The 16,016-nt window shown below is 39.6% G+C and overlaps 1 protein-coding gene across 5 annotated transcripts in view; it reads left to right on the forward strand.

The window, feature by feature from the left end:
- Positions 1 to 15,434, forward strand: part of LOC145341822 (uncharacterized) — a 707,529-nt gene extending 692,095 nt beyond the window's left edge. For all 5 annotated transcript variants that reach the window (XM_080186786.1, XM_080186791.1, XM_080186787.1 and 2 more), the window contains one exon: positions 13,512 to 15,434. In XM_080186786.1, the coding sequence (XP_080042912.1) occupies positions 13,512 to 13,599 (88 nt within the window). In that variant the 3' untranslated portion in view covers positions 13,600 to 15,434. The remainder of the gene's footprint in view (positions 1 to 13,511) is intronic.
- The last annotated feature ends 582 nt before the right edge of the window (positions 15,435 to 16,016 follow it).

The following is a 16,016-nucleotide window of genomic DNA, read 5'->3' on the forward strand; positions in this document are numbered from 1 at the left end:
GTATAAAAATTGATTTTTTTTCAATAGCAGAACAATGGTTCACATTCTGGAATAAAAATGGTTCTTAATCAGGACAATGTTCCCCACTTACTATCTCCTTTCTATTGTAAAGTACTGAAAATTCAAAATTAATGTGATAATAAGAAGTACTCTACCATGGTTTATGATGGAAATGGAGATGGAGAGCTGATTAAAGCACAAGACACAACCGAGTGCTTTAATAAGCTCTCTACCCTCTCTTTGTCATAAAACACACTGAAATATTTATTACGATCACAAGTACATCATAAAATACCAAATCGATTTTTTTAAAGTCCAGATTTTATTTATATTGTTCAAAATTGCAGCATTCAGGCTCTGGTCCTTACAAAGTGTAATTTTTGAGGAAAAGGAAATTGTCTCAAACAGTCAAGGTTTGAGGAGATGAACCATCATGTCTATAGGCTTTGCTCTGCACAATGCTTGGTGTTCTGTAAAGAAGCTGATCCATTTTGACAATATTTTGAATATATCTCAATCATTTTTACATCAGCAGAAGTAATTGCACATTAAAGAAAGAAATAGTGGACCACATTCAATTTTTGATCAGCCAATTATCTAGTAAACTACTTTGTGATTTAACTACTGAAGCAGTTGAGTGAACTTGCACAGTAATATGAACAGACAGTAGTTTTGGTCCATTTGATTAATCTATCTGGATGCAGTTGATAATGAATATTCCAGTATGTTGATGCTGTAATTGAAGATTGAGACCCGATTACTATGTGTTGAAATTTATTCCTGACCTTTTATCCTAATGTATCAAACCAAATGTTCATTAAAACCATCAATATAGAGTCAAATTGTAAATAACTTTAATTGTGTATTGGGTTTTCCTACCACTTTCATAGTCCCATCTTCTGCTGTTTTATATACAGCATTCCTTCTTCGCTGATCACTCCTGTATTATCAAACATATGCTTCACTCCCTAAATCTCTCCTGATATTATCCACTTTGTTCTTCCTTTCTGCCTTCAGACTCAATTATGGTTGTCTAGTATCTCCTTTCTCCTGCTATTACATAGTACCTCTTCTACTGCTTTTGGTCACCGTTTTCCACCTTAGGCACTTTATTTCATGCTATTACCCAAAGTTGTCGCCTTTATCTCTGCCTTGTTTTCTTCTCTCTTATTCACGGATAAAGCTCCGGGGCCTGATGGTATTTATCCCAGGCTGCTTAGGGAGGTGAAAGATGAAATTGCTGGGCCTCTGGCGCAAATCTTTGTCTCCTGTTTGGACACAGGTGAGGTCCCAGAAGACTGGAGGGTAGCAAATGTGGTACCACTGTTCAAAAAAGGTAGCAGGGATAACCCTGGAAATTATAGGCCGGTGAGTTTGACATCGGTGGTAGGGAAATTAATGGAAAAAGTACTTAGGGGTAGGATGTATGAGCATTTGGAGCGTTGCGGTCTGATTGGGGATACGCAACATGGCTTTGTTAGAGGGAGGTCTTGCCTTACGAATCTGGTGGAATTCTTTGAGGAGGTGACAAAAACGGTTGACGATGGGAGAGCTGTTGATGTCATCTATATGGATTTCAGTAAGGCGTTTGACAAAGTCCCTCATGGTAGGCTGGTAGAAAAGGTTAAGGCGAGCTGTTGATGTCATCTATATGGATTTCAGTAAGGCGTTTGACAAAGTCCCTCATGGTAGGCTGGTAGAAAAGGTTAAGGCGCATGGGATACGAGGTCAGGTAGCTAGGTGGATTGAGAACTGGCTGGGTAATAGGAGACAGAGGGTAGTTGTGGAGGGGACTTTGTCCGGCTGGAGGCCAGTGACCAGTGGTGTGCCGCAGGGCTCAGTACTGGGACCTCTCCTCTTTGTAGTCTACATAAATGACTTGGAAGAGAGCGTAGGTGGTGTGATCAGCAAGTTTGCTGATGACACCAAGATGGCAGGGTTGGCAGGTACCGAAGTGGATTGTGAGGTGATACAACAGGATATAGATAGGTTGGTGCATTGGCCAGATAGGTGGCAGATGGAATTTAATCCTGACAAATGCGAGGTGATGCATTTTGGAAGGAATAATGTAGAGAGGAGTTATGTGATTAAAGGTAGACAAATTAGGAGTATAGAAACACAGAGGGACCTGGGAGTGCAGGTTCACAAATCCATGAAGTTTGCGACACAAGTGGAGAATGTTGTCAGGAAGGCTTATGGAATGCTAGCCTTTATAGGAAGGGGTATAGAGTTTAAAAGCTGCCGTCTAATGCTTCAGTTGTATAGAACGTTGGTTAGACCGCATTTGGAGTACTGCGTCTAGTTCTGGTCACCTTACCACCGGAAGGACGTGGAGGCTCTGGAAAGGGTGCAGAGGAGGTTTACCAGGATGTTGCCTGGCATGGAGGGGCTGGGTTACGAGGAAAGGTTGGAGAAACTGGGACTGTTCTCCTTGGAAAGACGGAGATTGAGGGGGGACATGATAGAGGTATATAAGATACTGAAGGGAATAGACAGAGTCAATAGTGAGAGACTGCTCCCTAGATTGGTTACAAATACAAGAGGACATGATTTAAGGGTGAGGGGGGAGAGATATAATTTGGATATGAGAGGAAGGTTCTTTACGCAGAGAGTTGTGGGGGTATGGAACGCGCTACCGAGTAGGGTGGTGGAGGCGGGAACGTTGGACTCGTTTAAGGTTCAGTTAGATAGGCACATGAGTGAAACGAGGATGGAGGGTTATGGTAGGGGTTATTAAATAAGGGTTAGAACCTCGGGAGACACCGGAAAGGCAGGCTTGTGATTAACGTTTTTGTCTTTTATTCCGCAGGTGGAGGTCCACCTCGTGTCAAACGAGGGGCATGCACACGGTGGGTCGTGCGTGGGCTACTCTTGGAGGTTCCAGGAGTGGCCTAGTACTTCGTGTCGGTGTGTGTGCTTGATCCTGGACCAGTAGACAGGCGCCGCAACAGCTCGGTGACTAGCACTGCTAGCTGTGCAGATACATGGATTTGGGCCTGTGTCTGTGGGAGTTTGTGCATTCTCCCTGTGGATGCGTGGGTTTCCTCCGGGCACTCCGGTTTCCTCCCACACCCCAAAGATGTGCTCTTAGGCTGATTGGTTTTACCAAATTGACACTATTCTCCCCTGAATCTGGCTAAGTCAGGGGTTCTATTCGTAGACATGCAGGGTAGAATAGGTGTAGGGTGATGCAGCGGTGCGGGCTTGTTGGGCCGAAGGGCCTGTTTCCCGTGCTGGGTTGTTCTTTGTATTCACCCAACTATTTTTACTGAATGCCTCCATTCTGCCCTTCTCTTACTGCAGTTCAGCTTTCCACCTCTCCTGATATCATCAAATGGCATTTATAACCTCCTGTGTTCTTCTTTTTTCAACTCTCACTTTCTGTTTTGTCAGTATATCTCTCTAGATATGGTTATGATTACTGTTCAAAATAAAACAGTTCCCACTGCTTATGGCTATACATGATAGATGGTAAAACCAAAAAGGTAAGTAGCCAACATATTTAAGAAGAACCAACATATTAAAGAAGAAAGCAGCAAATCTCACTTCACAATTCCTTGCCCTAATTGTTAAAGTTAATTTATTAGTGTCACAAATAGGCTTACATTAACACGGCAATGAAGTTACTGTGAAAATCCACTAGTTGCCACACACCAGTGTCTGTTCAGGTACACTGAGAGAGAATTTAGCATGGCCAATGCACCTAACCAGCGTATCTTTCAGACTGTGGGAGGAAACCAGAGCACCCAGAGGAAACCCACTCAGATACAGGGAGAACATGCAGATCCACACAGACAGTGACCCAAGCCAAGAATCAAAACGGGTCCCTGACACTGTGAGGCAGCACCAGAGCACTGCACCACCGTGCTGTCCCTAATCATTGCATGCAGAAGTTCCTCAAACAAGTAATCTTGTTTTAAGAAACTGTTTGAACTCCTGACTTTGGTGAAATCAGTAGAGCCAGTTAAATTGATAAGCTCGGGTAAATACTCGTAGAATTGGCCAAATGTCATACGAGTGGTGTCTTTCTAATTGGATTTTGCGGCCAAGTGATTAGCCCAACTTCGCCTTTATAAGTGGTTGTCATGCTAAGTATGGTGGTGACAGTACCACAGTTGGTATCCTCCATCTATCCCTGAATATCAAATACATCACACCTGGGACCAAGAAACTGGTACTTCTTAAAAATATATAGCCAACTCATCATGGGAACCATCAACAATCTAAGTTAAGTTTATTTATTTATTTGTCACAAGTAGGCATATATTAACACTACAATGAAGGTACTGTGAAAATCCCCTAGTCGCCACACTCTGGCGCCTGTTCAGCTACACTGAGGGAGAATTTTAACATAGCCAATGCTCCTAACCAGCACGTCTTTCGGACCACGGGTGGAAGTCAGAGCACTGGTAGGAAACCCATGCAGACACGGAGAGAAAGTGCAGACTCCACTCAGACAGTGACCCAAGCCGGGAATCAAATCCAGGTCCTTGGCGCAGTGTGCCACCATGTTGTCAATCTAATTGCTACAGCAAAAGTTAAGAATTTTTAAAAATTATACAACGATGTGGTACAATTTTATTAAATGTAATTTTTTTTTAATTTTCAAACCTTTTTTAAAATGAGGAGACACTGTACTACATAAAAAGTTATTTCTTCCAAGTTTGCATAGACTTTGCTGATTCTAAATGAATACCTTTTAAAAAATGTTTTTAAAAACTTCAAAATCACAAAAGCAAGGAATGCCCGTGGTCTAATAGTTCGAGAGGCTTGCTGGAAGTAGCAAAGTCATTAAGAAAGCATTTCAGTTTATTAAGCACTGTCCTCAAGCAAAAGGAACTGTCAGTCCTAACCTACAACCATTTATCATCAACTACTGCAGGCCAGTTGTATCAGCCCCACCTGGAATCACAGAGAAATGGTACAAACCTTGCACCTTGTGTTGTGGTAATTATATGACTTCGGTAGAGGACGCCTGATTGGGCAGTGGGGATTGTCTAAACTCATGCTACCAAATTGGCCTATTTAGTAAAGAGAGTTAGATTATCAATTGATTTTCATACAATACAACAACATCAATGTAATATTCAGCATGGCACAAGAATCAAGACTGCCTTCTTACTTTCTTACCCCCGTATCCCTACTCTTTAATTGTTTTAGTGTGTTGTGACAAATATCTAGTTCATGGTCCATGGGATTATTTTGCAGGTATTTAGTTCTGGGAAGATTGCTTTAGTGTTGATAATGTAACTAAAATGCTGGATTTTAGAGATTGCTGGAAAACTTAAAATTAAATAGCAATTCAGAAGGTTGTGATTGTTTAATGGAATCAGAATAGAAGAGATGGAACCAGAAAACAGTGGGTGGGTTTACTTTGCTGAAGAACTAGTGACATGATGGCAATGTGATGGCAACACTGCCTACAAAGAAGTGAAGTCCAGAGAGATGTTTTGTCTTCGGAGCTGCAACTAAATTAGTTTAAAAGCATTCAATGAAACTTTAAGGGCAATGTCCTCATGGAGATGGGGGGAGTTTTAAAAAAAGTTCTCAGGTTTCAATTTTCCTATGTTTGTTAGGAGAAGGGGTTGGTTGCAGTTTGAACCTCATGTAATTTGCAGCTCATAGTGAAGCCAGCTGTTAGCAGGCTCCAGACATTTGGGACTCAGAGATCCTGAGGAGTTGAGAAGGTGGCAGAAGGTTGCAGGTGTTAAGGTTCAGAAGAAGCCCTAGGAGCCATTTATAACTCAATGCAGCCAGGAGGCTGGAGTTTGAAGAAACCCAATGACAGTGCCAGTTTAGCAAAACTAGCAGTCTGCAAAAGAGTTGGCGGCGAGCTGTTAATTGAAGGAGAGATTGAACCATGAGTAGAGAGCAGCCATGGAGGCAGTCTGAGTTGGAGTGGCCTTTGAAGGAATTCAGAGTCAAAATGGCCAGAATTCTCTAAGCTCTTATTCTTTGCCACCACAGCCAGCGAGAAAGGAGAATTTGGTTCTTAGCCAAAATTCTATTCACCGCAGCAGGATTAGAGAATACCTGTTGTGGGCTAAGTAAGAGAATGTTTCCCAACATCTTTGGACGTGTGGAGTTAAAATCCTTTGTGAGGGAGACAGAGTTTGAAGGAGATTTTGTGATTCAGAGTAACCTGACACTGTGTTAAGAAACCTGTAGGATCATTCTTGATTACATCTGCCGTTTAATATGCAGTAATGTTTATGTGACCACAGTTTGCCTGTTTTACATAGTTATCTCATGTTAGTTCTGAATGTTAATATATAAGATTCCCCTCCTCCTTCATGCACTGTGCCCTAACAGGATATTGGCATCCATGGTCTTCCATTGGATTGGTCCCTAGTTATGCTTGCCAGTGTACTACAGTGGTTTATTGTTGCCCTCTATAGTACAGTTGACCAGGAAACTACACTACTCTTTAACTCATGCCATTGGCATATTGGAAAAATATACAGGCTGATAATCAACCTGTTTGGTCATTTAATGCACACATCTTTCATGGTCATCAAGTCCTAAGATGAGACTTGAACCAGGAACTTTTGACCCAGAGTGGGGACGCCATCACTGTGCCACAAGACCTCCATCCTAGATTACAAAATAGCTATTATAAATTATGTAACTTTTCTGACTTTGTCAAGTTTATTTTGTTTGATTAAAATCGTGGAATCTTGTGGGCTTTATTTGCAGAGGGGGTAACTGGGATTTCAAACTTATGTTTCAAACAAATTTCAAACAAATGCTATTAATGATGGAAATACTATGCCAAATTTGTTTCAGTAAGTGGTGCCTAAATTTCAGTTTTTCCACAATGATGTGTATTTTTGTTTAAAATGGTTGGATATGAGGATAAAAGTTCCCCTCTTTGATGGGCTGCTAAGCACACTTGCTTCATTGATACAGTCCTCATCCCATATAAACAACAGAGTCCATGCAATATTCCATTAGAATGTATATGCAACAAGGATCTATGTTATCATTTGGCAATGATATTATCTACCATTTAGTAAGAACATAAAGCAGCAACGAGTAGATTCTTTACTTTGCAATATTTTCCTAATTTCTTTGGATTCAATTTTGTGGGAACTATGGGCGGGGACTGGAAAATCCTGGACTACATTTTGTGTTTAAATCAGTAGCCTAAGTTTCTTCCAAAAGTTTTTTTTTGCCTCTGACATGTGCATCTTAGATTTTAAATTAGAGGTTTTTTTTAAGAAACTTTATTCTAGATTTCATATGTAACCTGAACAAGGTTTGCTGTCTCAGTACAGACTAAAGTTGACAGTTGGTTACTATTAAGAACATCACACACAGTTACAAAGGAGCTCAATATAATTACAGCCATGTGAGCCAAAAACCCACTGACCATTATTACCAGTCTTTCTCTAACTGTGCAGTGCTACTCTACTGATACTTGAAATTGAATACAGGTTGCCTAAATATTTTATGACTAAGGCTGCAGTTTGTTTAATGATTCCTCACAAATCTTGATGAGGTACAATAAAACTCCAAGCTATCAGAGCCTCTCCGCAGTGTTGACTCTCATGTTGAGAAGCCAGCAAGAGAGCATTATAATAAGGGTACCATTGTATTGCTGTGAACATTGTTATTAAACTGCATTGGAATGACTGGTGTAAGCTCACCTTTTCCTTAGATATCTGTAAGAGTATCATCAGAAGCTTCTATTTTGATGCCAGAAAAAGAAAGCTGTAGGCAGGCATAACATTTTGTCAAGGGAAATGGTAATTACAGCACCATTAAGGATTCAGTTACAGAAAATTCAAAGTGGGCTTGGATCCTGATACAATGTACCCTATTTGGTTATTACACTAACCCTTAGAGGTGCTGATTATGATTCAAAATATAACTAGCATTTAGAGTTCATTGCAATAAGCAGCAGAATGTCATTGCTGGCGTAATTTTGATCCACAAAAGAATCACATGGGGAGATATTTAATAAGAAATAAGAGTTCTGCAGAATATGAACAAGTTGTTTTAGGAAATGGTTAAATCATCACATCTGTAATAATCAGGTCTAATTGGGCAAATAACCACATTGAACACAAGAAGAGAGAATGCTTCTACATATTTGACGGGTCTTGAGAGTGCATTCAAATTCTTTAATTGATTCATGGGCTAATCCAGCTGAGTGACATTCCAGAATGTGTCTGATCTAAAGCCAACTCACAGCATTGTTTCCTTCTCAAAAAAATACTTTCAGTCCTCCTTCCATCTAAACAACAGAGTCCATGCAATATTCCACTAGAATGTATATGCAACAGGGATCTATGTTATTACCCTATGTCATGCTATCATTTAGATAGACTTTTTTGGTGCTGAAAGACACAGTCTTAGGGTGCATGATGCTTATTTAACAGGGGTTATGAGTGACACTGAACCTGAGTAAACATCTAGCGCAAGTCAAAAATCATGACAGTTTATTCCTGATGTATAATTTATTCTTGTTGTCCCTCTTGACATATATTCTTTCTAAAATTTAATGTTAGTTTAAAGACTTCAAGTTTCTAATGTCAAAAAAGAAGTCAATAAGAAACCCACTCTTTTCTCTAAATATGTTTAACTATGCACACATAGAATACTGTTTTCTTCTATCTGGCAGCAAATAAACATTGTAACTCAGTGTTGCCAATTGATGACACTGTACAACCTGGACAAATGTAAAATTACATGTGCACTTTAGGCCCCAATTTATGTCTCAAGGTTTGTTCATGTGGCCTCAGTTTTCTCAAATATTGTTTTGTTTCGGGGTGGTAGAGGGTCATGCCTGGGTACCAACCTTTAAAAACCTAAATTGCTGGTGCCAGCATGACATTTTGGGACCAACCCCTTCATTTTTGTTTTTAGCTGAGCCAAACAATAGCTGCCATGCCTGTTTTTCCTGCTCACTATGCCACTCTGCCAAAAGGTGGGAAAATTCCGCCCGTTGCTATCAGTCTCATGGGGATTTTCTTTAGACCTTTGGGTCAGTTACATTGTCGGTCCAATGGACGGAGATTCGTGCTGTGACATCTTCATGTCATGATTAACCTGAGAGTATTCAATTCCATCAGCAAGTACAAAACCAGTTCACCATCACTTTGATGATCATGAACCATGAAAAAAAAATTGGATCTCTCAGAAAAATCACATTTTCCAAATGTTTCATTTGAATATTACTACAATTATACCACCTCCAAAAGTGTTCACATTTTAGAATTGATGACTTATCTATGCTGTCTATTTTATACTCAACAAAAGATGCTTTCACCATATTGAGCACTTTAATATCAAACGTCTGCATACATTATAATGACAAGCACTTAAGCAAGCTGTTAAACAAATCTGTCTTAGTTAATAGCACTCTTCTTACTTGCAATTGCTTTTCATAATTTACATCAAACATATCCAGAAGCAATAAAACATCACTTACCTGTAACGAACACTGGTGCAAATCACTCTATTTTGTGCCAAATTGTGCAAACAAATCCCAAGGCCTTTTAAAAAAAATTGTCATAGCATATGGAATATAGCACTTTCAGTACAATATGATTGTGCTTCATCTGAGTATTTGTGTTCATTTTTATTTATGTGGAAGATGTGTCATGGAAATACTTTATTTTTTCAGTTCTTCATGGCACAATATCAAAACGAGAAGAAAGCTTGTGTTAGAATGCAACACCTCCTTTCAGATGCAACTTGTGCAATTGGTTTTGTCTTCGGAGATTGTCATCATGATTTAGGCATGAAGGAAACAATATTCATTTCATTTTCGTATGGGGTATACTTTTACAGCAACTCTCTCTACAGTGACAAGCCCAATAACAAAGAAAGACCATACACATTTAAACCACTGTTCCCTTCTAATTACATTCATGCATTTATACATCTTGATCTTTAAACCAACCATACACCACAGAATCAAGAAGGAAACAACAAATTAGGGACACTAGTTTTGATTTGCTTTCACCTTAAACTGACCTTGCGCTCCATTCTGTACATATCAGTGTTAGAGATGGTGATGGAAATGTACGTGCCCATTTTGCACTGCATATTTGTGTTGGGTTTGAATCTAAAAAGCAAACTGATGTCAAATGCACAGAATAGAAACAGCACAATTCTGGTAGTTCAAGAATAAGATTCCTAACAGAAGCTTAGAATTTAGGTTTTAGTCTGCTAATGACAGAGTTATTGGGGCTCAGGCTAATGTGATACATAGTCAAAAATAAGTATCCTTGATTTTGGTTGTTCCACAAAGGCCAGTCATTTTATTATAGTTTTTTCAAACATTTAAAGCTATATACAACAAAAACAGAAAATGCTGGAAAATCTCAGCAGATCTGATAACATCTGTGGATTGAGAATAGAGCCAATGTTTCGAGTTTGGATGTCCCTTCGACAGAGCTGAAGACAAGGAAAATAGGATGAGATTTATATTGGAAGGATGGAGCAGGGAGAAGGTAATTGACAGGGATGTCATAGGCAAAAAAACTAAAGGAATTCTAAATGGTGGTGATGAAGGCTGAGAATGGTGCTAATAGCAGCCCTTTAAGAGATCAGGATGTGTAAATGGCAGAACAAAGCTAAGCTGGGTGTCAAAAGACAGCCTAGGAAATGCAATAAATAGCCCTAGTGGGGTGTGGGGAGTGAGGGGTGCAGGAGTGAAGAGCAGGGGAGAGAGAACAAGATGCAAAGTGAGATTTAAAAAGACAATGCAAGAAATTTTTTTAAACAATATAATAGGATATGAAATCATAAAAAAGATAAAATGAAACAAAATAGATGGGAATGGGGTGATGGTGGAGGAGAAAGTTCATGCTCTGAAGTTAGTGAACTCAATGTTTGGTCTGTAAGGCTGTAAAATACCTAATCGGAAGGTGAGGTGCTGTTCGTCCAGTTTGCATTGGGGTTTGCTAGAACATTGCAACAGGCCAAATGGGCATGAGTTGGTGTGTTGAAATAGCAAGCACCAGAAAGGTCTGGGTTCTGGTTGTTTCTTTAGAGCAGTCATCCAGCCTCTGATGTAGTCTCTCTGATGTAGAGTAGACCGCATCAGGAGCAGTGAATACAATAGACCAGAATGAAGGAGGTCTACTGCTGCTTCACCTAAAAAGAGTGTTTAGGCTCTTAGATTGTTAGCAGGGAGGAGGTAAAGGGGTTGATGTTGCCCTTGGTCTCCCTTTTAGAATTGCCCCCTTTATTTTATATTGCCTTTCCTGGTTCTATCAAATGAAGCACTTCATACTTCTCTGTGTTAAATTTTGTCTGCCACATGTCTGCCCATCCACAATCCTGCCTATGTTCTCTTGAGGTTTAACATGATCCTCCTCATAGTTCACAATACCTCCAAGCTTTTTGTCATCTGCAAATTTTGAAAATGTCCTGTACACCCAAGTCATTAATATACATCAGCAATAGCCTGTACCCCACTACATACTTTCCTCCAGCCCAAAAAAACAACTGTTCATAATTACTCTGTGGGCTGGACTCAGGAGCCCCACCATGAAAAAGCCAGCTGCCTTACAGCCACTCTATATTTTGCAGGGTGGGAGGGGGCAGCGTGCAGGGCATTAATTGGCTCAGGGAAAGATTTATGTCCCCATCTAGGATAAGTCCTGCCTTAATGAGCTGATTGGACTGCAGCTCTGTGGCTTCAGCAATGCCAGGTTCAAATGATAACCACACCTGCCCTGGGACTACAGCCAGAACCTGATAAAGAGGTGTTTATTGAAGCCAGATTGAAATTAAGTTCGAGGTATCAGCAGGGAACGGCTGGCAGGCAGACCCCCAGTGTGAGAGGATGTAGGAGATAGGAAGCCAGGTTTGAGGGGCAGGAGGTAGGGAGGGAGTGGGATAAGGTGATAAGGAGAGCATTAAAGGGAGATGACCTTGGGAGTGGAGGGTGAGGAGAGGGCATGCATGCTACTGATGGGCCCAAGGGAGCCTCCAAAGGAAGTTGCCCCTTCTTCCCAACACCAGATCCAGTAAAGGTTATCAGGCCAGCCACGAGGCCTGGACCTCCCCATGCCATGAGTAAAATAGCAGCAGGGGCAGAATGAGGCACATGAGCTGCACGAACCTCCTCCTCTTCCTGTAAAATGGGGCAGATAGCAGATGATGGGTAGACCACTACCTGTCAACTCACAAACCCTCCCACTGCAAATATGCTGGTGGAGGTCATAAAATCAGCCAATTTTGTAACCATGCTGCTACTGTCCCCTTTATTCCATTTTGTGCTAACTTTGCTAAAAAAGCAGTTATGTGGCACTTTATTAAAGGCCTTTTGGAAGTCTGAGTACTTAACATCAACTGTGTTGCCCTTATCAACCCTCTTTGTTACCTTTTCGGTACTCAGCTGCTATTTTTACTTCAGACTGAGCAAAGATCTCAGCATCCGATCCAAAGCCAGAAGTGACCACAGTAAGTGCAGATGCATAATTTTCTAAATAGGTTTCCTGTGATCAATAGGATTGGGAGTTCCTCCCCTGTTCTTTCTTCTCTGCCCTAATTACTGTACCTCTTCCCAGGAAATCAATCCATTTACCTTGCAACGGGAACCATTCCAATGAGTCCATGACAATGGCCACTGAGTATCTATTTTTAGCTGCCTGTCAGTCTCCTTACTCCACGTGCAAACAAGTACCCACTCATTATGCTGCATTCCTGCCAGGATTAAACATCTGTAGTTCAAAGTTCCAAGTTTTCCTTCTTACCTGGAACCCAACGTTTGCTAGCACCTCCTAAGCTGACCATTTTGCATCTGCCCTGCTTCTCAGAATATAATTATTATTCATGTATTATAAATGCAGCATGTAACATGGCACACAGTTTTCAAAAACCTTTATCTCAACATCATTCTTTCAGTACAACATGACGATAAAAACGTGTTTCTGAAAACTGTGTATGATTTCACAACACCCACTACACAGTGGAAATATTTCACCTGCATCACATTTCTTCACTTTCCAATGCATCATCTGCTGAGAATAAATTCATAGACTAATTTATTACAGAAGATCTGATATGTATTAACTACAGACAATAGTAGCAATGATTTATTTGATTCCAATCATTTTTTTAAACAAATGCCAAGACATTTTTTAAACGAGACACAGACTTCACACATCATATTTCAAAGTAGCAAGAATACAAAATAAATTTTCCTCCCACCTGGATCCATAAATTTACAAGTAAATCCTAACCTGCAAGCACTTTCACCACGCGATTAACCTCTAATTGATCTCAGGACACAAAGCGTAGATAGCAGTTGGGAGATGTGACTTTAAAGGCCAGGCCACATTACATTCAGCTGTAACCTCAGCAGCACAGTAATTGTTTTATAATGATAGGAGTATTATGTCATGTATCATCCACCTTACCTAGAGGAGCCTCCTGGTGACTCGCCAGTGATCTGAAAAAAAGTAAGCGTACAAAAATTAATTGCTTTCCCACATGTTGTTAGTGAAAAAAAATCTGACTTAATTTGCATTTGTTTTTATTGCCTACAGCTCACTCCGGCCAATGAGGAGAACCTTCAGCAGCACAGGGAACTTGAGAAAGCCTAAGCCTCTTGCTGCCAACTGGAGCTTCGATTAGAAATCTGCAGCATGGGAGTCTAGACTGAGCCTGGCCACAGGACATTCTTACCTGTTCAGCCACTGAAGCAGTTTTAAGAAGATTTTTTTTAAATCTTTGTTGTGATATTCCAAAACATAGTCGAATTGACGATCTTTCCAAACAGCAGAAATTAAGGAAACTGGACTCAAATCAAATGACCTGATAGTTCAGATAGAAAAGGGCAAGAGAAATAAGCAGACCATTACCTAGAATATGAAGAGTGAAAGATGTGGAGAGTGAATGGGAGCCCATCTTATAGCCTGCCTCTGACGTTTCTTGTCTATTGACATTCACATTCCATCAATAGAGCAGTTACACACATTAAAATTGTAGCTCAATGGCCAATTTAGCAGTGCATTTTTTAAATTGATTTATTTCCTAATTTCTCTTTGAGTAATGATCCCTTTGATTTGCATAGGTTCCAGCAGATGTAGAATGGGGTAAAATCACTCATTATCTGAATGGGATATGGAAACAGAAGTCTAATTTAGGGAACTAATCTCCACCTTGGTATACACCCTATAGATGTGCCACTGGCAGTTGTTGAGATGAGTGTCAGGTCTTTTGAATAAGCTAAGGGCTAACACATTGCTTTGGGACCCTAACTGGAACAGAGTTTACTCTGAACACTTAACAGGGCCAGACGTACAACTTATAGGATTTCCATCTACAAGTGACGTAAACAAACTGGTGGACCTTCAAAGGAAGTCTAGGCTGCTACCAAAAAGGTTCATAAAATTGTCTCAAAGCTGATAGGCACTTGCGCCACCCCCTCCCAATTGAACCAAATTTCAAACTGTCCTGGTCTGTTTAACTCAGTAATGTACCATGCAGTATGTTTATTCACTAGACAGGTTGACATGGAGTCAACTATGAAATGCTTTGCGACCCTTTAACCAATCTACCTGCTTGGAGTGTTTCTAATGTAGTTGACAAAGAAAAGAAGGGATCATTAAAATGATAGATCACACAAAATCTTTTCTGCTTATTGCAGGATTCTTAATTTTTACATGGGTTAGTGCGATATAGAAACCTGGAATAGTGAGTTAGAGTTTTTTTTATTTATACAGAAAAAAATACTATTTTTTAATTGAAATCCAAAACTAAGTGTTCATTTAAGGAGTTCTACTAATGGTCTTTGAATCAATCTTTGAAAACTTTGTGTTCCACATTTGAACCTTGCTAAATCTTTTTTTTAGGCAACACAATAAGTCCTATATTTGGTAATAGTGTCACTGTACTACTCAGTCTACCCAAGTATCTATACATATTTACTTGGATCCATTAGGCAAGAGAGACAATCCATTTACTCTCCCCAATCATAAGAAAGTATTGTTTTCCAAGCAGCAGACTAAATCACCAAGAGTAAAATTAAAATCTAAGCTATTGTAGTCTTGTAATCTCATGATGTATATGTCTACAAACTTTATTAAATTATTTTCCACTTGAAATGCACTGTTGTCAGTACTATTACACCATCACTACTTTGCTGTTCAATATCTGTATTATTCTTCCAGTCTCCTGCTGTAAATTAGTGATAAAATCACTGACACACCAAAAAGGACAATGTTAATCGTCTGCAGAAGTTAGTTCTCATGAACAGTAAAGGTCAATCATTATTAAATACCACTCACTATACTCGCTTGTATTTATTTTTGATTTTACTTTAATATTTTTTAACTGATGCCATCCACTGGTAGTAAAATCCTCGGCTGGTCCAGTGGGTTCTAAACTTAGCACACAGACGAAAGTAGTTTGTATTTTTGTACAGTGGAAGGAAGAGGACCGTGTCCTTCCTGTAGGATTTGTGCACACAGAGTGAGAAGCCCACCTCAGATCTTCATGTATAGAATGGATGTGCAAATCAGATTTCAAACAGAAAGGATTTCTCACTTATTACCAGTTATTCAGAATTTTCAGCCTGCTACAGATAAGAGAAAACAATTTCATTAGTTCATTAACAATCTTTTAAAATTGATTGTTCTATAATTCCATGATAATGAAGAGGGAAACTTGCTATTCTTATGGTCAATATTCAATATGATGATAGATTGGACCCTTATTTTCATCATATATATCTGATGCTGTTTTGCACAATCCAGATTTTTGTAACCTATTTATATCCTGTGTGTAACTATTAATCCTGTTTGTAGACTCTATAGAACGCAGCATTTATCTTGAAATTTATATATTTTCCATTCGCTGTGAATATAACGACAAACTGACAATCATAAAAAGTTCCAACCTAGATAATAAATGATCAGCTCATAATTCTGAGTGTTTGTAATTTGATAAAGAAAGCTTATTGGAACCATTTTACAATCTGGATGTTCTCATTCACCTTTGTGCAGTGTTTTCATATGATAACATCTCAAAACTATTTGCAGTAATATAGT

The sequence above is a fragment of the Carcharhinus amblyrhynchos genome, chromosome 4, assembly GCF_965287045.1.
Source record: "Carcharhinus amblyrhynchos chromosome 4, sCarAmb.v2.hapA, whole genome shotgun sequence".
NCBI classification, from domain to species: domain Eukaryota; kingdom Metazoa; phylum Chordata; class Chondrichthyes; order Carcharhiniformes; family Carcharhinidae; genus Carcharhinus; species Carcharhinus amblyrhynchos.